The 23,532-nt window shown below is 40.8% G+C and overlaps 1 protein-coding gene across 6 annotated transcripts in view; it reads right to left on the bottom strand.

Moving 5' to 3' along the window:
- TSPAN12 (tetraspanin 12) overlaps positions 1–22,826 on the bottom strand; it is a 40,962-nt gene extending 18,136 nt beyond the window's left edge. Inside the window, exons 1-4 of one of the 6 annotated variants that reach the window (XM_059847169.1) lie at positions 22,683–22,826; positions 22,176–22,312; positions 10,698–10,780; positions 9,937–10,072 (exon numbers count right to left, since the gene is read on the bottom strand). In XM_059847169.1, coding sequence (XP_059703152.1) covers positions 9,937–10,072; positions 10,698–10,780; positions 22,176–22,241 — 285 coding nt within the window. In that variant the 5' untranslated portion in view covers positions 22,242–22,312; positions 22,683–22,826. Of the gene's footprint in view, positions 1–9,936; positions 10,073–10,697; positions 10,781–22,175; positions 22,313–22,658 lie in introns of all 6 variants that reach the window. The other 5 variants (XM_059847168.1, XM_059847171.1, XM_059847167.1 and 2 more) reach the window with 5 other exon arrangements.
- Between the last annotated feature and the right edge of the window lie 706 nt (positions 22,827–23,532).

Raw genomic sequence — 23,532 nt, forward strand, 5'->3', positions numbered from 1 at the left:
GATAGTGTAGGCCAGTTCTCCATAAATGGAGCACATATACTCTGGTATACGCCCAAAATGTCTTTCTATCTTTCCATCTAAGACTAAAAACTAATTTAAAAAATTAGTTTATCCTAAGTAAATTATGACAGGCTTTTTTGGTATTATACTTGTTCTACCAAACTAAGCTAATGTCCACAACCACCAATATATTCCAGGAACATATTTCTTTCGTGATCATCCCAATCACTTAGACAAAAACACAAATAAAAATAGCAAATGCAAGCACAAAATCACTTTTACTGAATCTAAAACATTTTACATTCATTTAAAAGGTGTTTTTTCCAACAACTCCCATTCTGTTCAGAAAGTAACAGCAAAGACAGACACATGAAGTGTCTCCCAACATAAAATCTCTTCCTCATGGCTTTCCAACCTGTTGAGTACAGGATTTTTTTTGTTGCAATTGTGGGCAGCTTAGGGGAAACACAACCGTAGTGGGCAACAATCTTTTGCAGATATGCAATATAAAACTCTTACTATAGTTCTAGAGATTTTGTGTTGAAAACACCACATGACACCCGCAATTAGTAACCTAATGTAATTTGTCTATGCTTTTCAGGCAACAGGTGAAAAGAACTGGTGAGAAATAACCTACTTCTGTTACTAACATGGCTACAGGATGATGGAAAACACAGTACATGTAGAGAGATTTAAAGTTCTTCTCAGAGATTTTTTAACAGCAGAAATATTGAATTCTAACTACATTTAGCAAAGGAAAACTTGAGTTAAAACCCTAGTGCCCTACCGTAGTTTCCTTCAGTGCAACAGCCAGGGCAATGTCAATAGCCAGTGCCCTACTTCAGCTACCATGATGATCCTACTGGCACAGACACACAACCTGCATGACAGTCCTCTGAGGATGCCCTTCTGAACCCTGTGTAAACATTCTGTCAGAAACAAAGCTAAGACCAGGAACTCCAAGAGAAATTTGGCCACTTGGGGTATTTAGTGGTCACAATGGCACTCTGCTGCCTAGCAACTCAAACAGGTAAGAGCTGCCATACTACAAAGCTGAGTGCACCCGTGTATGTTCTGGAACTGTTGGGGTTTTTTCACATGTTTTTTCAGTCTGCCACTGACCTATGAAATGCTTCATCAGCAAGCAGCTACTAAAACCAGTAAAACTGTGCTGTTAGCCTATGCACAAGGAGAATCAAAGACCTGAACACATCCTCCTCTGAGCCCACTCATACCAGTGATTGCTTTGTTTGCAGCTTGCAAGTGTGATTTGAAAGCAAGAGCCATGAACATGAACTGAGACAGGATTCTGTGTCAACCCAAATTTCATCAGAACTAGAAAGGCATGAGAATGGTTCAGTTTATCTTTTCCTCACTCAGACCTTTTTGATTCTATGTTGTATCATGCTCTTCTGTTCTGCCAGCTTCCTAGTTAACTACTGTCAACCTGAGGAGACTTCACCATCTACTTAATTAATCCCTAGAAAACAAATATATCCCATCACACAACACAGTCAAAATACTGACTTCTTAAGCCCACTTCCAGACAGTGAGAAAGCAAGAGTGCATTCTGTATATGAAAGCAAAGAGCAGTGGTAGGCAGGGGTTAACTACTGGAGCCAGAAGTTGCAATATAGTGAAGAAAAGAGAGAGCATGGGGAGCTTTTGGAGAACCTCTCTAGAAGACTGTAGAAATCCTTCATTTTCTGAGCAAATGCACCTTTCTTTAAAGGATCTGTGTACTTATTAAGGAATCATCATTCATATCACCTGCATTATATTTCATAAACATCTTTTTTTTCAAGCTTTACTACTCTCCTCCAAAAACACTTTTCTCCCAGAAGGTATATGCCCCCTTTTTTCCCCCCTCAGACTCGAGAAAAAACCCATCCCTTTTGCCAGAGCAAACAGAGAATCAACAACTCTGTTCCCCTCAGACTTGCTGTCTCTGGGCTCTTGAGCAACATGTTCTATGTGGCATTAGAGGTGAAGAAAGCTCTGGAAAGGGCAGGGGCTAAAGGAAATTCCAAGAGGGCAGCTGCAGAATGAAACCTTACTGTAACCTCTAAAAGATCAGAGTATATGGTATGTAAAGCAAATGCCAGCAGATTTTAAGAGCTATGCATAGCATTTCCCAATGGCTAACAGCCTGAGAGCATCAGCCTTGATCTTCTGAGATGCAAGCCATCCAAAGACCTCTCTGCCCCCTGGGAAACCTCAGATGACCATCACCATGGACCACCAACAGGAACCAGAATTGTTCTGTGTAAAACATAACAAGTCCTTCCTCCTTTGATAACTAAGAAGCTATAATTCCCATTATTTTGTCAGTTTACAAACTAACAAGGTTATTTTAATGATTAATCTGGCTATCTTTTTTAAAAATAGAGCAAACACTCATTAAACGGAGACAGACAATCTGCATGGAAAACTGACATCCTGTTTATCCACTTCAGCAGTGCAAATTTTCCTCTGCCTCCCTCCCCTGTACCCTGAGCCCTGCCCTGTAGGAATTAACAGTCCATTAATCATTTTGATTTTAAATTTGGTTTATTTGCTTGACAACACAGAAATCTGCGAGAGATGCAGCCAAAAGTCAACAGGGAAATGAGTTGAAACCATCAACTTGCAACATAAGCTATGGAATGCCATCCAGCTCTTCAAAATAAATACATTTCACACAAAAAAGATCAAGCATCAAAATGTCTTAAATTCCACCTCTTTGCAAAGTCCACCTCTTTTCTGTAAAACTTTATAAGTAATTTTTAAATTTTTTTTTATGGCAATGAACATTCTAGTTTTTAAAGCTATGCATCCAAGTTCTTTTTACTAAGCCATTTGTTTTTTAAAAAACTAAATAAAATTATTTATGAATAGTTAGATTTTTGTTCACAGCCTTGATTCTTCTTTGGGATATTCTTCACCTGTTGTAAATTTTAACTTTAATGGTTATTTTATATATGTAAACTGGTAATATTTTGGAAATAAGCAAATACACAATTCAAACAATTATTAGGATTTATTTGCTAAGGGTTCAATTACCTCAAGTCAGTGAACTTTGTGAAATAAGGGTTATTGCTAGATAGAGTACTAAACAGGACATAGGTGAAGATAGGCATTGGACTATGATTTTCTTATGACTTGTCATATTTCTTTTCCCCTTTTTCTTCCCCTATTTCGTAACATTTATATCAAAACCTAAAGTTTCCTATTTTGCACAGACTTTTCAAAACACAGCCTCCTTCATTTGTCTACCTGTTCTTTATTTTCTACCAAGGAAATTACACACCATAAAAATTTTCCTTAGTCAAGAAAACCTTTTTTCTTGTAAAATAGACCCGTTTGGTGCTGATACACAGTGACTCTCCTTCAGCATGCCCCAAGACACTTCAAACAATCAACATTTTAAGTGAAGAAATGCTCTTAATATTATAACACTAGCCTCCATGGACACAGCAAAGTGCCTTAGTGGTTAAACAGGCAAAATGGTATGATTCAACAAGAAAAAGATGAATTTACCTGACAGGACATCTACTCCATACTCAGTTTGTGGCAACAAGAATGAAGCAAGGCATACCCCATCAGTGGGCTGGGATGTGTCTCACACAAGACACAGAAATTTGGCTAGGCTTTGTGGATTCATATACTCCTTCCTTGCTCTTAGGAACTTCTTCCATTTCCTAATCATTTCAGCAGAGAAAAAAAACTGGGCAAACAAGCAATGAGAAAACAAGAGCTGGAAAGGACAGAGGGGAACAAAACCCCCACACTATGGCAGCAAGACCATATATTATCTCAGCAGCTCCCCATCTTTTCTCAGTCAAGATGCAGCAGCCCTCATTCCCATCCTGGTATCACTCACAACTCTCTACCCTTCAAGAACCCCAGTGCCTTGAGCCTGCAATCATATTAGCCCCTGTCTTTTCTATAGTTTTGTGGTACCCACATCCATCACTTCAGCAACCCTTTTATTAATATCTTCCCTCCTCTTTTGACCTTGGAGCATTATTCCAGAGCCTTTTATAGTTCTAGTGTTGTTTCATTCTCCTCTACTGCCCTGAGCACCAATGACTTTCAAGAAGCTGGAGGGAAGAAGCAGTATTAACAGGGTAACAAGTGGCAATGACGGAAAACAGGAACAAGGAAGAAAAGTGCTACAAGGCTTGCTCCAAAAGGATCATGAGGCCAAACACAGCAACACCAAGTCAAATGAACACTCAGGATAAAAGTCCCCAAAAACAAAGTAGCCACTTCCCATGAGGGGAGCCTAGAAGTACAGCATGCAGTAAAAAGCGTGGCACGGGAGTCCAGACAGCATGTGTCATGCAGAAAACACAGAAACCGTGAAATTACTACTGCCAATAGGTATCTACCTTTCCTAAAGCAAGAGCCATGGTCTCTTCACTATTGAAGAAATATACAGAAAATTAAAATTCATGGCCTCCTAATGGCACTATCCAACCTTGTTATCCTAAGTCAAATGCATTTCCCTGAACTGCGCTCAAGAGGCCAAGACAGTTCTTGTTATTGGAGCTGCTGGATAAAGGCACCAAATAGTGCTGCACTGCCTCTGCAACACTGCCGAGCATTCAAGGCAGCTGCTCAATGCCTGGATGAAAGCAGCAGATCATCACCATGATCACAGCAAACATTTGGATTTAAGTCAAGTACTTGCAAGAAGACCTGGACACTCCTACCAGTTCAATTCCTGTCATGCTTCCCCATGCTGCTCAAATACACAGCTGCTCTTGCTGTGTTCTGCAGGCAGCACCTTCATTGCTACACAACTCCCAATACCCCACACAGCCAAGCAACTCTTGTCTCCTCTGTAGGCTCCCTCTCCCACTTAAGGACATTAGGAACTGTTTCAAATCACTTGCCTTTGAAAAAGTCTTTTAAGGACACAGACAGCAAGGATTAATTTATGTCAGGGAAGACAAGGTCAACAAAATGCACCATGATTACAAAGGGAAGACAGAGAGATTGGCATTGAACCTCAGCACCAATGTACTCCACTCCACAGAGATGGGAGCCCTAGAAAGTGCACACTTTCCTGCAAAGCCTAGCTTAGCTCTGTTGTGACACTCTGGTATCACCAAAATCCATCTCAAAATGAAACAACTTGTCTGAACCTTAAAAATCCTGATCTAAATAGGAAAGACACTTGCTCTCCATTTCAAGGAAAAAGATACATAGTAATTAATACAGGCATCATCTCCAGCAGTTTACCTTTGAATTCAAAGTTAGAAATATAGAAAGAAAAAAATACTCTATGTTTTGAGAAAGTTGCTCATATACTGGGGTATAATAAAAATTGGTGAACTTTTAGTGTATTTTCTCTTACCAGTGGAACATCAAACAAGCAGCACTTCAGAATGCAAGCTTAATGTTCAGCCCCTTAGTTAGGCTATCCCAAACTGAGGTTTAGCAGAGTACTGGCTTCTCATCAAACCTGAACTAAAGTACTATAAACACATTTAAACCAGTCTTTCAAACAAAGCAGGCCAACCTGTCTTGTGAATCTCTTGTCTTCTTCCCACTCGTATCACATTTGTAAATGGGCTATTGATAAAAGTCACAAAATACAAAATCAGTCCGTCCAGCTTAATACTAAACTGCACAGGTTTACACCAAGTATGTTTGTTAGTTGTTTCTTTCCTTCAATGCTTGGTATCTAAATAATTTAGAAATACTTCTGGTTGGTAAATAATAATTCCAGTGCCAAATGTTAGTACAAGGTATTGGAGCAGCTGTAACTGTGTTAAGAGTTCACACGGTTAGGAATGAATATCCTCTCTTACTACAGAGCAATAACCTATACTATGTATTAGGGCAGAAACACATGCTGCCACAAAAAGGGAAAAAAAAACAGACAACAAAATTTGTTATGAGACTAAATTCTCATATTAATTCCTGCCAATTGTAGTCATAAGTACTACAGAATAGCTGATGCTGTGGTACTGTAGAGCAGCTAACATTTCACACAGAGTAAGAATGTCTTTTAGGAAGAAGGCATTAGCAATTACTGGTGTCTTGCAAAATAGCAGATGTCCAGATTTATTCAACCCTGCCATCTCTGCATCCACATGGACTGAAATGGGTGCATGTGTATAGAAGAATTTGTCACAAGAAGTGATACAGTCAACAGTATCTCAGCATTCTTTAGATAGACTTCACAGAAAGGACAAGTTTAATGATGGTTTTTTTGGTTGTGTTTCAATTCAATACACAGCTTAGTCTACCAGGGTCCAATTTATAACCAGGTTCCACCACAACTGAATTAATAAGCTGTTAAACCACACACCAACAGGGTCTAACAATGTTTAGCTCTGAGGAATAGTTATTATTCTGTCAATTATGTGATAAGAATCAGTAACAGGATTTGCCCTGTTGACCATCAAATATTTCTAATAGTTTTCCCCTTTGTGAAAATATACACAAATTTGAATCCTGTGCTGTTTGAATGCTGCAGTAACAGAATTGTCATGGTTAAAAATATAAGAACTGGCGATGAAAATTTCAGCCAGCAATTTTTTTCCAATAAGATTTTCATGAAGCACTTCTTGCCAAGCACCAGAGCTAACTTTTGTTATTTTAATAAAACAAGAACTCAAAAAACTCCCCAAACAACAATAACAAAATCAAACAAATAAACAACCTCACCACCAACAAAAACCAACAAAAACCAAACAAAATTTAAAAATAACAAACAAAACCAAAACAACCCACCCACATCCTTAGGTTACTACTCTTAAAGAATATATGCACTTCGCTAGGGTTTGGGTTTTTTCATTTAGGCAATGCGCACAACAAACTTTGAAAACAATCCAAAACAGAGCCTCAGAAGAGAGGCAAAGTATTTTTTTCAAATCCAGAAGCAAACTTGTTGAAAGAACTGTACCAACCACCATAAAACTGGGACTCTCCCATCCTTGCACTTTTCATGCATACAAGTAAGTGACTTTAAAGAGCTCAGATCTTCCCCTTTAGGCTGGCATCACAGCTACTTTTACATGAGAATGTTGGTCAATCACACACAAAAAAATATAGAAACTCAAGTTACACATGGACCCTTCAGACCAACTACCCTTCAGGACATATTTCTAAAGTAATTAAAATGAAATGATCATAGCTTTAAAATGCTGGTTCTACTAAAAGTCCAGAGCATGCACCTCAGAAGACTGAGGTTTTACATTTTCCTACTATTAAGCTGAGCAAACATGAGTTTGATCTATACTTAGGCCCCCACATGAAGATGGAAAGGTTTCAAGCATTTAACTTGAAGACAAAATTTCAAGAACAAAATGAAAATTATTATGCATTCAAATGTATTATAATCAAACACTAAATTTATTTTATTGTCTTTACACTTTATTACATTTTCCAAAAATCCATTTCAATTAACATCAGCACTTGCAATGAGCATGGTGCCAGCAACATATCCAATTATCTGTGTATGCCATCATTATGGCTTTCATGTACTTCAAAAAGAAGACTAAAAGCATGATTTAAGAGGTTGTTAATGTTTTATATGAAGGTTCTTTTAGTTCATCTGGTTGAACAAAAGCTCATTTTGTTGATCCATCAGTTTTCTGATTAGTCTGATGAATGAAGCATTGACTTATGTCGGCATACTTCTGTATGGTATAACATAACTGCATTCATTTAACAATCAATCAAAGACAATGACATATTTAGGAAGATATAATTTAGTTTTGCTTATCAGTTTTTTTAGCAAGAGCAAATCTCAACTCCTGAAAATGAAATACTGCAACATAAAATGATAGAAATGTCTTGTTTTGATTTAGTTTAACTTGACTGCCTAAATACACTTCAAATTATTTATTTCCAGATGGCACTAAAGGCTATAAATTATTTCTTCTTTTCACTTGCAGTGTAAATAAACTGAAGGTCAAAACTAGTTTTAACTTCATTATCTCTTGAAGTAGTAAGGAGGGTTTTTTCAAAGCTTATACCGAAAAGAGCTTTTTCTTTCCCCAGACACTATGTGGCAATGATCAACATCACATGGTTACTTTTACCTTTTAATTCATTTAATTAGTATTAAAAACTACCACCACTATAAAATAAAGAACACATTATGAAAGAAATCTCATACCCTTACAAAAACCCCTACGGTTAGTAAGTTTACCGTATTTTAATACTTTCACTGTTTTGATGAAACAAAAATATGTACAAAGCCCTTTTAAGATATGTAAGAAAGATTACTAGAAAAATAATTATATGGTATGAAATTACATTAATCCATTACTCTTACACACACGCCCATCACTAAGTAATTGTCTTAAAACTTGTCTCCATTGATTTCAACATTGCAATGTTAAGATCTAGAAATAAAAAATGCTTGACTATTCTTTTACTCTAACATGTTCAGATTTAAATGAGAGTTTTCCCTGATGATATAGTTTTGAAAGAACAACCTTCACTCTTCATACAGGCTTATCCTGTATCCAAAAGGAGAAAAGTCCAAATATCCAATTTCTCCAAAAGGAGAAAATGTCCAAAAGGAGAAACAGTACTGCCCTCTTGCAACTGAGGAACACTTCTGTCGCAGACATTCACTTGGAAATATCAAATAAAGCAATAAAGCTTTCTCCAACCCTCTCAAATTAAAAAAAAAAAAAAAATTAATACAAGACCCCAGTACAGTTTTGCAAAGTTTTATTCTGCAGTTACAATATTTCTGATAGAGAAAAGCAAAGGTTAAATCTCAGCCAATTTCTTATGGTGCAGAATTCTTGTTTTGTGCAAAATCTGTGAGGTTTAGGTGTCACATACTTAAGCCTGCACAGATCCACGAGAAAAATTCAACTGAATGCACTCTATGAGAATCCAACACACAGTGCAGTGAAAAAACAGCAGGAGCCCAATTCTACTTGCATGGGACCCTAGATATTCCCAAGAGCTGAAGGGTTCTAGCTGTCCGATTTCTCCTACTGCAATTACGGTAGTCAAGTCTGGTAAACCTCATTGCTCCTGCTCTCTTCAACTTACAGAGTGCTTGGAATCCTGCTTATCCTCATGTTTAAAAACAGAGTCCAATTCTCCAAAGAGCTACAGCTACACTTTTAAGAAGCATACAGATACATGGCACTCTTGGATCTCCTGGATTTCAGTACTGCCAACAGTCTAAAAATTTTAACTCTAAACCTTTAAAATTTGTGTGAGCTTGAGGGGCTTTTGTTGGAATTGCATTTTTTTTTGGTTGACTGTTTCTTTAATTATCCCCAAATTACCTGACTTCCAGATGAAGAACATGGTGTTTGGCTCCCTTGACAGTCAAAGCCACATCACAGTTAAACTGTACACAAAACCTTGTGCAGGAGAGACTACTACATTTCAGCTGCTGTCAGCTCAGTTATATACTCTCCAAATGAAGGAAAAAGATAGGTATTTGGAATCTATTTTTAAACTTGCTCGCAACCAAATGCAACAGCAAAATTCCACATCCATGTAAGAGAAGACAAAGCTTCTGAAAATACTCAGAATTAACTTTTGTCAGCTACAAGTGCTGTTACTTTACACACACAGTCAGCAATGGAATAATGTAAAGTCTAGGTTAGGCAACTGTTGCTCAGCTAGGAGTCAAAACAGTAGCATACGGGTTTGTTTCAGAGTACTCAGACTCACATCCCTATAATTATTACTACTGAAGAGTTTGAGTTATTTTTCCCTTCAGCAACTCCTCTACTAAATAAAGTGAATTCTTGCAATTGAGACACTGCTTGTCTTTCAGTCACAGCATAATGCAGTCTAGGCAATAAATTATTTCCTACTGTGTGCTCTGCAATTACAATTCCTCACTGATACCCTGTAACTCAACAGGGTAATAAAAAAGAATCAGTATTTATCTAGTGCCTGTGGATTAAAACCTTTCTAACACTCCTGAAACAAAACAGAAGTTATGAAACATACCCAGACAAGGAGCAACAGATTTCTTTTCACTGTTCCACAGTATCCCAGCATTCCAACTATGATGAGGAAACAGCAGACTGCAATCATAACTGGGTGGACCACAGGAAAGTAAGTCAAAATGACAGCCTCCTCCACCCTAAAAACCAATCAGAACAATAATCAAAACAAGCACAATCACAAAAAAAGATAGAAAAAAATACAGCCATTAAGAATAAAATGGTGATTAGCAGATGTATTCTTTCCAGCACCTTACACATTTCACAAAAATCTCTTTAGCATGGTTTTAAAGTCAAATGCTGCACTCGGGTCTCAAAAACTGCATTGTCCAAAACCTCTCATGAGCAAAGGTAATCTTCCTGTCCTGCACTTGCACAGTATGCAGCACAGTGAGGCCCTGTTTTATCACCAGGGCTCATAAGCACTGCTGTAATAAAATTAATAAAGTTTCTAAATCTCTGGACTGAATAAAGTATTCAAAACTAAATAGTAATCTAATTTGATTACATATTGTCAACAGACCAAAAATTGATCCCTGTCAAAAGAGAAAGGCACATGATTGAAACCCTACCTTTCCCCTTTTTCTAATTTCAACTGATGCCCGAAACTCGGGCAAAAAATGCACCTTCCAATACATCAATGATGAGAATCTTTCAGTTAAACTAAATTCTACAAGTCCTAATTAAGAAGCTTACCACACAGAATGAACAACATCTACCCTAATCAGTAACCCACACAGATTAGAAGTTTAACTAAAGCTTTACCTTGTTTCTGCAGTTAAAGTGAGAACATTATTCAGGTAGTCTCTCAGCCAAGCAGAAACCCCTAATATGCTGATGGACATCAACTAAAAAGAAAACATTAAGTTATTTATCATGTGTTTAATGCAAATTACAAGATCATTCATAATTTAAGTAGAGGATCAATCAACACTAACATCTTTCATGCATTCATTTATTTGAACAACATACTGTCCCCAAAACTGTACTTCTATATGCTTAGAATTGGTTTGTTGCCCAAGTATTATGGTGCCAGTGACAATAATCATTTCCACGTAGTGATGCTACTGCTGGCTCCCCTCCCACCACTACACAACATACCATGGAAACAACAGGGAGTGCTTACACTGCTGAAATCAGTGACTCTCCAGGGCTAACAAGTGATACACATCAGTCTGCATGAAACCATGAAGCCATGCCCAGGTACATAGCTAGTGAAGAAAAACCTGGTACAACAGTCCTGATACACTGACACTCAAGAGAGGAGATTTATCTTGGGTTAAATCTGAAGAATCTGATTATCTTGCTCATTCTGACACAGTCACACCATGAACACTACATCTCAGTTTCCTGAACCATAAAATGAAAATAAAACTAACTGCATTTCAATTATAAACCATATAAAGCATTTGGGTATCTAATGTGTCAGACACTTAAGAGGCATAAAGCCTCTGTACTTTCACCAGGACTGCTGCCACAGCAACTAAATCCCCGAGACTGAGCTAGAATTCCCCACCTAGAATTGCCACCACCTCAGCAGACATGGATTTCTGTCACTTGATGCCATCATACACTGCAGCACACCTGGAACTTACTAGAAGAAGCTCTGCCCTCTGATTTTCTTGAGAAGCCAAACGGGAACAACACTTTCAGAACCTGCTACACTGTGACAGCACCAGCTCCACCACTGCTGCAGCAGAGGGTTAGGGGACAAGGCACTCCTCACTCACTTTCACAGGGGTACCTAGGCCCGAACCACAGAAGATGCAGCACCTCCAAAGCACCACTGTCTTGCTGAGGGAGGGAGTCCTAAGCTTGCTGACTTTCCTGAATACTACTGTTTTCAGAACTGCATAGGAGTATGACAGGGCATATCAGCATTATACCTACAGTTTCTTAAACCAGTAAGAAGCGCTAATGTCCCCTGTTGTCCTCAAAGTCTAGCTTCTCACATGCCCTCATATTTCCCTGAAGGTGTTTTGAAGAACAAGTTAAGTGGTTCAAACCTAAAAGGAAAAGTCACTCTGTGTCCTTACTGGCTCCTTAGCCTGCAGCATGCCCACAGCAAACTACTTATGCCTTCAGGATTTCACAGAAGTCCCAGCAGCTATCCCAGAGCATCTTCCTGCTTTTTAGATCTTATGCACAAAGTACAGGCACTGCCCTGGTTGTGAGCGCTGCCTGCAGGAGCTGGGTGCTTGGCATGCTGCAAGCATACTCCTGGAAGCTAGTGCATGCTACATGTCTACTGTATTCACTCCTGTTCTTTATACTCTGTGGGATCTGTTTTGGCTGGTGAAACAGTAACAGTAAAGAACATTTTCTATTGTCTTATTTGCAGGAAGCTGCAGGAACAAGGAAAACAAGATGACTGGAATCTCCTCCTAAATAAACTCCTCCCACGTATTGACTAAGAAAGCATTAGGCAAACACACCACACAAGCAATCAAAAACAATGGAGAGGTAAAGCAGACTACAAGCAGACAGCCTACTTTCTTGTGGTCAAAAGGCAATACAAAACATTTTTAACCCTCCACACCTCCCTGAAAGGCCTGTTGATACACACAGAAAAGTATTAGCTCACACATCCACTCTGTTCATGGTAAAATATTTAAGATATATTTAAGATGTAACTGGATTTGGTTACTTCATTTTACAACAGAGGTGTTCAGAAGTGAGAAGTCCATCAAAACACTGCTCAGAAACTTTCAGTAAGAGCCAGATGGTCCTGCTAGAAGAGCAGTACTAGAAAAATGATCGCTTTCTAAATAATATTCCTCCTCACATATCAGACTGGTGGACTGCCTGCTCCTTGCTGTCCATTAGGCACTCTCAGGCTGCACCAATTTTCTTTCAGCCATCAGCATGCGGCAACACATTGTACACAGCAGTGAGAGATGGAGGACTTTGAGGAAGGCCAAACTGCTCTTTCAGCAGAGGTAAGATTTCGCAGCATACTGAAGCATGCAGGTTACTCACAAAAGGGAGATCACTGAGCAAACAGGTAAAAGGCAGAGGGGAGAGAAAGGACTTCCTAGAGACCAAAAGTACTGAGCAGAGTTCTGTCATTAAGAGAATCATTCAGTTGGCTAGAAGAAAAGGACTTGCATGCAAAGACAAATCAGGATGGACAAGAACTTTCATTTCTGTTCTGTCTGCCTAAATTGAGTTTTCTCTACCTAGATGTGCATTTTTGCCCACATAAAATCCATGGAAAATCTAGGCAGATACATCACCAAGCTGAGGCCAACACATGGCCATGTGACTTCTACAGAAATGCTCAATGATCACATCAGGAAATGTGACTCCATTTATGAACAGCAACTGGAAGAAAAAGACTGCTTCCTTCAACCTAGGAAACACAACCATCACCAATAATTTAACTACATGAACACCATTTCAGTTCATAAGAACAAATTCTCTATGAAAGGCCTCTTGCATCATTCAGAAAGATTTCAGACATTTAGATTCTCCCAGGCTATCTTCATACAGTATGAATAATTAACAATTACTATTGTTTATTGCTGATGCAAATTACATGGAAGAACATTCCACCTATAAAGCCTGTGAAAGCCAGGCTACCACTCAACCCCTCACCTACCCTGTCCTGTCATGTTTTCACCACCATTAACTGCTTCAGGTGTTACTGACTTCTGCTACTCTTAAAATTCACAGAGCTAGGTCAGCATGACTCTGAAAAAAGGGCAAGCATATTGCCTTACCTCGCTGGTAAACAGATGTTACACACAGATTATTTGTGCAACACTCTCCTGCCAATCAAATTCCTAGTGAGGCACCTTTGGGCACCATATTTTCAAGAAAGTCCAAAGTGAATTATTATTCTGAATGACCTGAAAGCCAGAGTGCTGTGACACACTTCATTCACAGGCATGAATGAAGTCAGTAACAGTGTCCAGCTGGGGTGGCAGAAAGGCATGGGGCAGAAAGTGAAGGCAAACACTCAAGAGGCTCCTCTTGAAAAAGAGAGGCCTGTAAAAGAGCAAACTGATAACTCAAAACAGCAATTCAGAAATGAGTTCATTATAAAACGTGTATTTCACAGCACATAAGCCAGCAAGTGCTTGGTACCTCTTCACTAACAGAAGGAAATGATGGGGAAAAAGTTGCATCCCCTCTGATCAGAAGTGAGCCTCAGGGCAGCAACACCCTGAGGGATGAAAGATGCCTCTGCAACACCAGACTGTCCTGCATAATGACTGATGTTTATTTTAGTGACAAAGGACTATCAAGTACTAGCTCCCATCCATCAATCCACTTGCTCACTTGCTCCATAGCCACAAGGCAATCACAGCAAGAACACAACACACATGTCTGACCTCCACAGCCTCCTATTGACTCGATGTGCTCCCTGTAAAAGCACTAAATATCCTCAAGTGCCAGATGACATCAAGAATGCTCCAGGCACCCACCACTTCACACCACCTACAGCAAATGCAGATCTTTAGCCAGCAGCAGAGGAAGTCCATCAACACCAGCAGTACAACTGAGTCCGGGCACTCAGTAGGCAGAAACAATTAACAGCCTCCTCAAAAACCTTGGTGTACATCCAAACCCACCAGCAATTATCAGCAGGCATATGACTGCAATTCACTGCCAAGTGATTTTCAAGAAGTCATGGGCAAAAGCAAGGTCCTGATTACAGCTATTGTTGGTTCATTTGAAAGATGGTAAAACAGTGGCCCCAAAAAACTGGCAGTCCCCACTTCAGTCACTGCTTCGAAACAGATTCATATGTATAATACAGTTAAAATCTGTACTAAGCAATCAGATGACAAAACTGCTAAGACAATCCTCACATTAGCAGTAACATCATTTCCCCAAAAAGTTCTTATTCAAGCTTCTCTGATGACAGCCAGTCTGCTGTGCTATAAAAATGATATGATAGTATGAAGTAAAATATGTTTATTTGTTGCAGCTGGCCGCAAGTCACTATGGCTTTAATTCTGAACTGTCACAGTATGTTGTATAGCCATCAACGTGACACTGAGGAGTTCACAATGATGCCTACTGTAATGCTCTATTTTAAATATACTTTCACACTGATTGATTATAGGTAATAAATTCTATTTTTATATGTTAGCAATATGCGCACAATCATATATTAAATTTTCAAATTAATTTCTAATGTAAAGTTTTTAAAGCTACTAAAGTTTTCTCAGACAACTGAATTAAAATATCCAACAACAGACTCAGCTATTAGGAACTATATTTTCCAAACACAGTTTAAATTGTCTTTGGAACTCTTACGTAAATTAGACATCAAAATTAAAATATAAAATCATCTGCAATTCATTAAGTATATCTTTTAAGCCATTATTTTGAAATTGCTACTCCCACTGTCTCTGAGGCCATACCTAAACTGGAAAATAAATCTGCATTTCCAATTAATAAATGAACACAGATTTCTGTATTTAAGGGATCAAGTCCAATTGATCTTGCTATATGAACACCTGTGTTCACACTCCCGTCATTTTTTTCCATTTGAACATTCTAGCACATTCATTTTACTTTTGCTCAAATTTCAGAATATTTTAAAATATTAAATCGGAGGAAAGATTTAAAGTATCTTCCATATCAAAAATCACACATGATCGTTTTTATTCTAACAGATGGGGTAAACATCTTCAGGCCATGTCTGATATCCGTAATGAAATACTGACTAACAGCACTACAGAGCAACCTGCTTTGCATTAAAAGGTTTCTGGCTACAAGGAAATGACTTCCAAGATATGACAACATTCATCAAAATATGTCCCATAATTTTAGTTAAGGGAAAAAAAAAAAAACAAAACACCACAAACAAACAAAACCCAAAACACAAACCTTGCAAAAATCTTCCTGTTAAAATTGATTTGTGTAATCTGAGCTATGACCTACCCTTACCAAGGGACAGAGGGGACATATCACTACAAGGTCATAAGCATGGCATAATGCTTTTACAGGATTTTCACTATTAGGTTCAATATTCAGATCATTGAACAAACACAGATAACTCAGATCCATGGATAAACAGAGAGCTAAATTCTTTGGGACAGAGGGATATAAGGGTGGAGGAGGGGAAACAAGAGGCCTTGTTTATCTGTATTACCTGGAAAAACCACTTAAATGTTTAGAGAAAGAAGGATTGCCTATAAAAAAGGGAAACCCCTACTTCATAAAAAAGCACCTTTGATTCTATAGATATTCCAACATTTCATTTAGCTAAGCTTCCTACCAGGTTATGCCTTGGTCCCCTCCCACATCAGTAAACAGCTGAAGCACGTTCATATTTGTACTTTGGATCTGGGTTTGCTTGCACAGCTGCAACAGTGAGTTAGCAACCTGCTCCACATTTGGCACGGCTGGAACTCGCACACTTTGCACTAAGGCAACTGCTGGAGCACTGACAGGCTGCTAAGAGGTCACTCTCCCAGGGAACATGAGCCAGTTTCTCAGCAGGTTCAAGGTGCCCAGAGGAAGCACAGTAGAAAGAACAAGAGCCCAAGCATGCAAACAAAGCTGACATGCAAACAAGAACCCAAGCATGCAAACAGTCCTACTATGTGTCAGCCTCAGCTGTGTAGAACAAGAGTACATTAAAAGCAAAGAATGATAAAGAAGTGCATATATTTCTTCAAGCACCCTCTCTACAACTACTCAGGCACTGCACTTCTTGTTAGGACATGACTTGTGCCACTTTTACCTCAAAAGTAAACACCTCACAGTCAAGACATCTTTTGCTCTGGGGAGGAACAGGCATGTGCTGCTCATCACAGGTAATCCAGAGCAATGCTCACAAGTCAAGTATCCCAATCCACACATCACCATGATGTGTCTTCACATATATACAATATATTCTTAATTTTGTTTCTTTAAGAGTTTTCTTTTATTCATGGACAGTGGTCAATCTCAAAGATGCAGGCAAATTATTTTTAAACCCAGCATATATATATATATATATATATACACACACACACACAGAGACTTAAAAAGAGCATGTGTTTCCTACGATCCACTGACACATTAGCTGTTAGTGGTTTATACCTAACTTTGCTGTTTTACAGATGAATACACATGACCACACAAAGATGATTAAAATGAACCTGCATTTTTATTTAAATCACATAGTCCTATAAAAATTAAAATAATAATAATTTAATAAAATTAAACTGTCCCCTACACCTTGTGAAATAGCTACAAGATATTTAAAAAATTGTTACTATTCTATGAGCCTTGTCTAGAGCCTGTCACAGACTCAAGATGATAGAGAATCTTCCGGGTACAGGAGCATACTGGGGACAGGGTACTGGAGATTGATGAATAATTGCATAGCTACCTTCTACAAAAGAATATGTGAATTTAAAGAAAGAAACAATATAGAAGTGCCTACATGCCAGATGGACCCTTCCAGTTTGCTCCAGATTGGGGTCTACCAGTATAAACACACAGATTGAAATTTTCCTTCCCCCTGAGCTATGGGCTCAAAACTTGTCAGCACAGGTTTGTGATTCAACCTCCAGGTTGACACAATGAGTTCCACAGAGTTAATAGTGAGTATTACCAAAAAAGTGTCTGTGGTTCATTTCTTTCTGAATGGCAATTAAAAAGCATATTAAAGCAACTTCAAACATTTGGGTGGGGTCTGGGTTTGTTTTTTCGATTGCCATTAGCACATTAAGCCATTCTATTTCAGGACAGTTTTCCAGAAACTCATCCAGCAATTCACAGCTGATATGCCACTCAGGGTGAGCTATATCACCTACAAAGACACTTGGAATAAAAATTTACATAGAGGTAGACACAAAGTTGACTTATGGCTGAACTCTACTTTGTTAGGACATTGTCTAGTAATGTAATGATATTATATAAATATTACAGCCTAAAGAAACCAAAAAGTAAGAGATTTCTCAAATACCAGAATTAAAAATAGTTCTGTTCCTTTAAAACTCCTCCTATAGCTTTCTCTGTTGAAAGCATTCCTTTAAAAAGACAGCATATTCCCACAGAAGCCACAGTTATTTTCCTTATACAAAGAATGCTAAGGAAAGCAGGTTTAATACCACATGTCTAAACTGCAGTCTCTAAAATCAGAGGATATTAGCCTAAACCACAGTTTACTGTGCTACAGGTACCTGGCCAGGCAGTGTTAATTTCAATGGACACTATCTGCCACTTAAAACATTGCCCCAAAATTTTCATTCCAAGTGTCTACAAATCCCACCAACGAGAGTGAAAGTCAAAACACAGGAGAAACAACCTCTCTGCAGAATCTGGTTTCACAGAAGGCAGGACAGACTGTTTTTCTCATGTCACAATAGACTCGAAAAATAAAGCAAAAAAATTACAAGATTCAACACATGATTTGAAGTTGAATAAAACAGGAAATAAAATATCACTGCTTCCAACCACCCTTAGTTACTTCCTAGCACAACACTCATATTCACTTGTTCTGAGTTCTCAATTACTACACGCAGGCAAAACTAGATTTAATTGTGAAAAGTACTCATAAGGAAAACTAACTGGAAACATGCTCCACTTTCATTTTATGTGGGGTTTTTTTAACTTTGTTCACAAACACAAGCTCAAGATAGATGCAAACAATTTCCACTACCTGCCAGAAGTGTTTATTGGCTGCAATCACACAAGTGAAATTAAATGGTACTGCTGAAGGAAATCTTAAACACTGCTCAACAGAAACAGCATATCCCTAGGCAAAAAAAGGTGAAAGAAAAGTGGCACCATCACTGTCTTGGCTCAAACATCCACTGACACTATTAATCATCAGCTAAGAGATCCTTACCACCTGCGACACAGTCAACTGCAACTTACAACCTTGATTTGTCCGCAGCACTACACTACAGTCATCCTCAATTACAAGCAACACAACAGCAGCTGCTCCTGCCTCACATGCTCACCAGGAACAAAACAAAACAAAACAAAACAAAACAAAAAAAAAAAAGTTTTTAGTTCTCTCAAGACAGAAAGTCTATACAAACTTTTTCATGCACTTCCTCCACATTATACTTCATTTTTCTTCCAAAAAAAAGAGAAAATTGATAAAATTATTGAGTTGCAATTACTATGACTATCTAGTTCATCTGTTTCAACTATTAATAACTTCTTTTAAAGAAAATCCACAGCTAAGCTGCAAAGGAAAGTAGAACAAACCTGTACATCTCAAAACTACTAATACTGCTTTGCTTAATCCCCTACTACTGTAAGCTGCCAGGAGGCTGAATTTTTCCTGTATTCAGCACCATTTGCCAGTTCCTGTTCTAGCACAATCCACAGGAGATACTTGCACTCCAGTATCTGCTGTGATATGTCTGTGCCATTATTACAGACTGACCACGTTCTCTGACTGAAGGTCTGCCTAGTATAAATGCAAAGGTGGTTTGACTAGGAAAATGACCACAGCAAAATACAGAACAGTGGCAGCACTGCAAAGCCTGGCAAAGAAGGATTCTGTGAGGACAAGTCATACAGTGCTCAAAATGAATGAGGATACTCATGTTACACCCAGGACTGCTACTGAGCTGGGACAGCATCAGGAGCTTGCCAATCCAGTAAAGCCCACACCAGAAGGAAAAACCTTTCAGTCTCATAAACTGCATAAAACATATTTGAAAAGCCATCAAAACTAAATTTCTTCAAGTCCCAACACACACAGTACCTAGATAAAGACCAGTACTGTCCCTAAGAACAGAAAAATAGGAAGCAGTAGGAACACGTCTTCCCTCAAAAACCACTAAGATAGGCTGCTTAGCTAAGCACTAAGCCTTGACCACAAAACACCAAATCATGTCTTTTTGGAGGTCTTCTCTTTTATTAGGCTGTCCAGAATTTAATATGCTGGAAATAGTAGTGTTACAGAACACAGAATCAAGTTGGATCCCTCAGTCTTGCAAATTATGCTAAGAAACTATACCCATTTTTATATATATATGAGGACTGCAGAAGAATTAAACCAAATGTTAACTGCAGGATTTAGTCTGAAGGATATTCCTCGTCCAGGGCACAGTCAAAAAAAAGACAACCAAAAAAAAAAATTAGAAGACTGAGGATGTCCTGAAAATACAATTTCCACTTCTATGAAAGAGACATCCTGCAGTCAGATGCATGCTTCAGCTGACCATGAAAAGGCTTCCAGAAGGGTATTAACAGGTCTATGACCAGTGCCAGTCACTTAACCAACAACAGTTAGAGCACTGATGATGATGAATTTATTTCCATCTTGTAAGAAGAAAGGCTTTCTGCAAGTTGCAGGTCCTGAAGTACCAATCCACTCACTTCCACAAAACCAATGTTTTTCTGGAGCAGAAAAGGCAGTAAATTTACTGGTCCATTATAAAACATGATGAACCACTACAACAGGGCCTGGGCCTTTCAGCTAATTGCTGATGGATTATTTACAGCTCAGCAGACTTTAGGTCAAAAGTGACAGAAAGCACTCTAACAACACTTCCTGCCTGCCTCTCTCTCATGCACACACAGGTACATCACAGCTCATCAGCTGAGCTCAGTAAAAAAAGTTTCTTTCCAAACAGAGCATACGGCTATACATTTACAAGCAATTCTATGGAGAATCTACAAGGATAGCAGCAGAGTGACTGACAAAGTTCTCTCACTCCTCTGCTTCCGCAGGCACCGAAACCAACCAAATAACGCAGACAGCGGTGTTTTGCAGCCACTATCTGCAGCTTCAGTTTTTCAGCAGTCTTCATGATCAGACTAGCCATTTGAGTCATCTTAAGGAGCCTCATATGCACTATCCTCACCAAGCTGGCAATGACAAATGCTGAAGTCCCATCACACATACTGGGACAGCTGCACACAGGACACACTTTGAAGCTTACTTCAAATGTTCTCTTCTAAGAGCTTGACAGTCAGACCTTATCAGACAGTGCCCTGAACAGTTTTATTCAGGACTTCAAAGGCTTCATGACTCCAGCTTGAACAAAGCAATCCTTTTTGCACAAAAACTATTATTCTGTTCCACATGCTGTTTAACAGTTTTCTCTCTCATTTGTATTCTGATTTCCAGTTAGTTTTCAGTCATCGTGGGACTTCATCTCAATTCCAAAGCCCCTGCCATGGCCAGGGACACCTTTCACTAGAACAGGTTAATCAAAGCTTCCAGGGATGAGGCAGACAAAATTTCTCTAGGCAACCTGTTTCAGCGACTCACTGGTCCCATAGTAAGAATTTCTTCCTTTATAATATGTAATGTAAACGTACTCTCTTTCGTCTGAAGCCACTCTCCCTTGTTCTGTCACTACATGCTCTAGTAAGCAGCCCTTCTCCATCTTCCTTGTAGGCTCCCTTCAGGTACTAGAAGGGCACAAATAGGTCCCCTCAAAGCTTCCTCTCTTCCAAGCTGAAAAATCCCAATCCTCTCTGCCTTTCCTCGCAGAAGAGCTGCTCCACCCCTCTAATGATCTTGGTGGCCCTCCTCAGGACCCACACCAACAGGTCAATGTCCTTCCTGAGTTGGGGATCTCAGAGCTGGATACAGGTAGAAAAAAAATCAGATATAAACTAGGTTTGGTCCCACCCCTGCATCATTCAAGTCTAGAGAACCTCAGGAACCAGCCCTTATGAGCCAGGTGTGAGCCCCAGGTGTGCACTGTCATTCCATTTGCACCACTTACCATGCACAAATCCCATCTATTCGGGTGAAAGAGATTTCATTTGTTGCAAATGAGCGAGGACTCTGAAAATAACCATCTGGCTGTTTCTTCAAAGCTCCAAAAGTTTAAGGAACACGAGTTGATCACACCCACTTGTGCTGAGAGTGAGAAACCCTGCTGCTATAAATACAGCTTTGACTGAAATCCTCAAAAGACCTTGCCTGCCACTTAGGATCTGTCCACTGAATGCACAAAAAAGACTCTGGGCTGACTATTCAAGTACCTTCGAGAGCTTGGGAGTTCATCTTGGGTCACAGAATGCTCTGAAACTCACCTAGTCAAGAAGCAGCCCGTGAATATTCCCCTCTTTACATATTACAGGTACACCAACTCCCACAAGTAACCCTAACTCGATTTTACTTCCTACTAGTTTCCAAAGGCATTTTTTTCCCCCCCCAGTAAATGTACTCCCCTGCGGGAGCTGCCTGGCATGGGGCCAAGGGCACCAGGGCGGCACCTCCGGCACTGGGCCAGCGCGGACAGCCCGCGACCGTGCCCGCCCTTCGCCTCCGGGACGGCACCTGCCCGGCCCGGCCCGGCCCGCCGCACTCACCCAGAAGAGCAGGTTGAGGGCGTAGAGCAGGCAGCGCAGGCACTTCACCGAGTCCTCCCTGGCCATGGCGAGCCCCGGCGGGACACAGCCCCATCCTCTCACCACATCCTCCCTCCCGAGGCCGGGCCGCCAGCGCCCTGCAGGGGAAGAGGGGGAAAGGGGTGGGCGAGTCCGCCTTACAAGAGGGAACAGCGTGCAGGTGGAGGCGGCGGAGCCGCGCCGAGCCCGGACCGGCCGCGCCCCGCGGAGACCCCCGGCAGCCGCCCTTCCCCTCCCGCCCCGCCCCGAGACAGCGAAGGGCGAGCTGCTCTCATAAAAATAATAAATGCGCGGGCAGGGAGAAGCCGCGGGCTACCCCAGCGGCACAGCGAACCTAAGCTGAGGGCAGCGGAGGCACGGCCCGGGGACGCCAGCTCCCTCTCAGCTCAGGATGGACAGGCTGCCCTGGGGAGGCAGGGCGGCCGTGGGACAGCAGCCACTTACCACCCGGACGCCTCTCGCACTCACTTGCTCTGGCGAGGACTCATGGGGCCGGGGCGCGGCAGCGCAGCGCGGAGCCGCGGCGCCCATGCCCTGCGGCGGGCTCGGGGGAAGGTCCGGTCCCGGCGAAGGTCCGGCCCGGCCCGGCCCGGCCCCGCGGCTGCCCCGGCCCCTCCGCCCCGCCCGCAGTGCTCCGCCAGCCCGCGGCGCCCGCGCATGCGCTGCCGCCCGCCCGGTCCTAGCGCCGCCGCCAGCGCGGTCCGGGAGCGGAGAGCCCCCGGCGGGGCTGGGCAAGGCTGTGGCCCCGGTTTTCGGGCGGGGCTGTGCCCCCGGCGGGGCTGGGTAGGGCTGTGGCCCCGGTTCTCGTGCACGGCTGTGCCCCAGGCGGGGCTGGACATGGCTGTGGCCCCGGTTTTCGGGCGGGGCTGTGCCGCCGGCACACACACTTGTGCCCGGTGCCCTCGTTGTGGCGGGGCTTCGGAGCTGGTGGCCTTTTTTCCTTTAGGGGAGATGTTAAGCGATGGGCTGAGTGCAGTTGAATGACATGAAGCCCCCTCTCTTGAGACACGTTGGCCCAGGGTGGCACATGCCACACGAAACGCGTTTGCCGTGTTTCACAGGCATCTCACAAAGTTCCAGCGTCTGCGCCAGAAATTAAACTCTGCCAACATGAAACCCAAATCTGGTCATTTATAGCGCAGCACCCACTCCCTCTGCTAAACAGCAAATTTAGAAAAGCAACCCTATTGGAGAGATAATATTCTAGAAATTGTCAAAATCAGTAGTTATTGTTTTGGAAAAATGGCCATTGACTTGCCCTGTAATGTACGTGGAACATAGAAATTACACAACTGAGCTGAAAAAAGTCATCCTTCTT

The sequence above is a fragment of the Haemorhous mexicanus genome, chromosome 5 (assembly GCF_027477595.1).
Source record: "Haemorhous mexicanus isolate bHaeMex1 chromosome 5, bHaeMex1.pri, whole genome shotgun sequence".
NCBI classification, from domain to species: Eukaryota; Metazoa; Chordata; class Aves; order Passeriformes; family Fringillidae; genus Haemorhous; species Haemorhous mexicanus.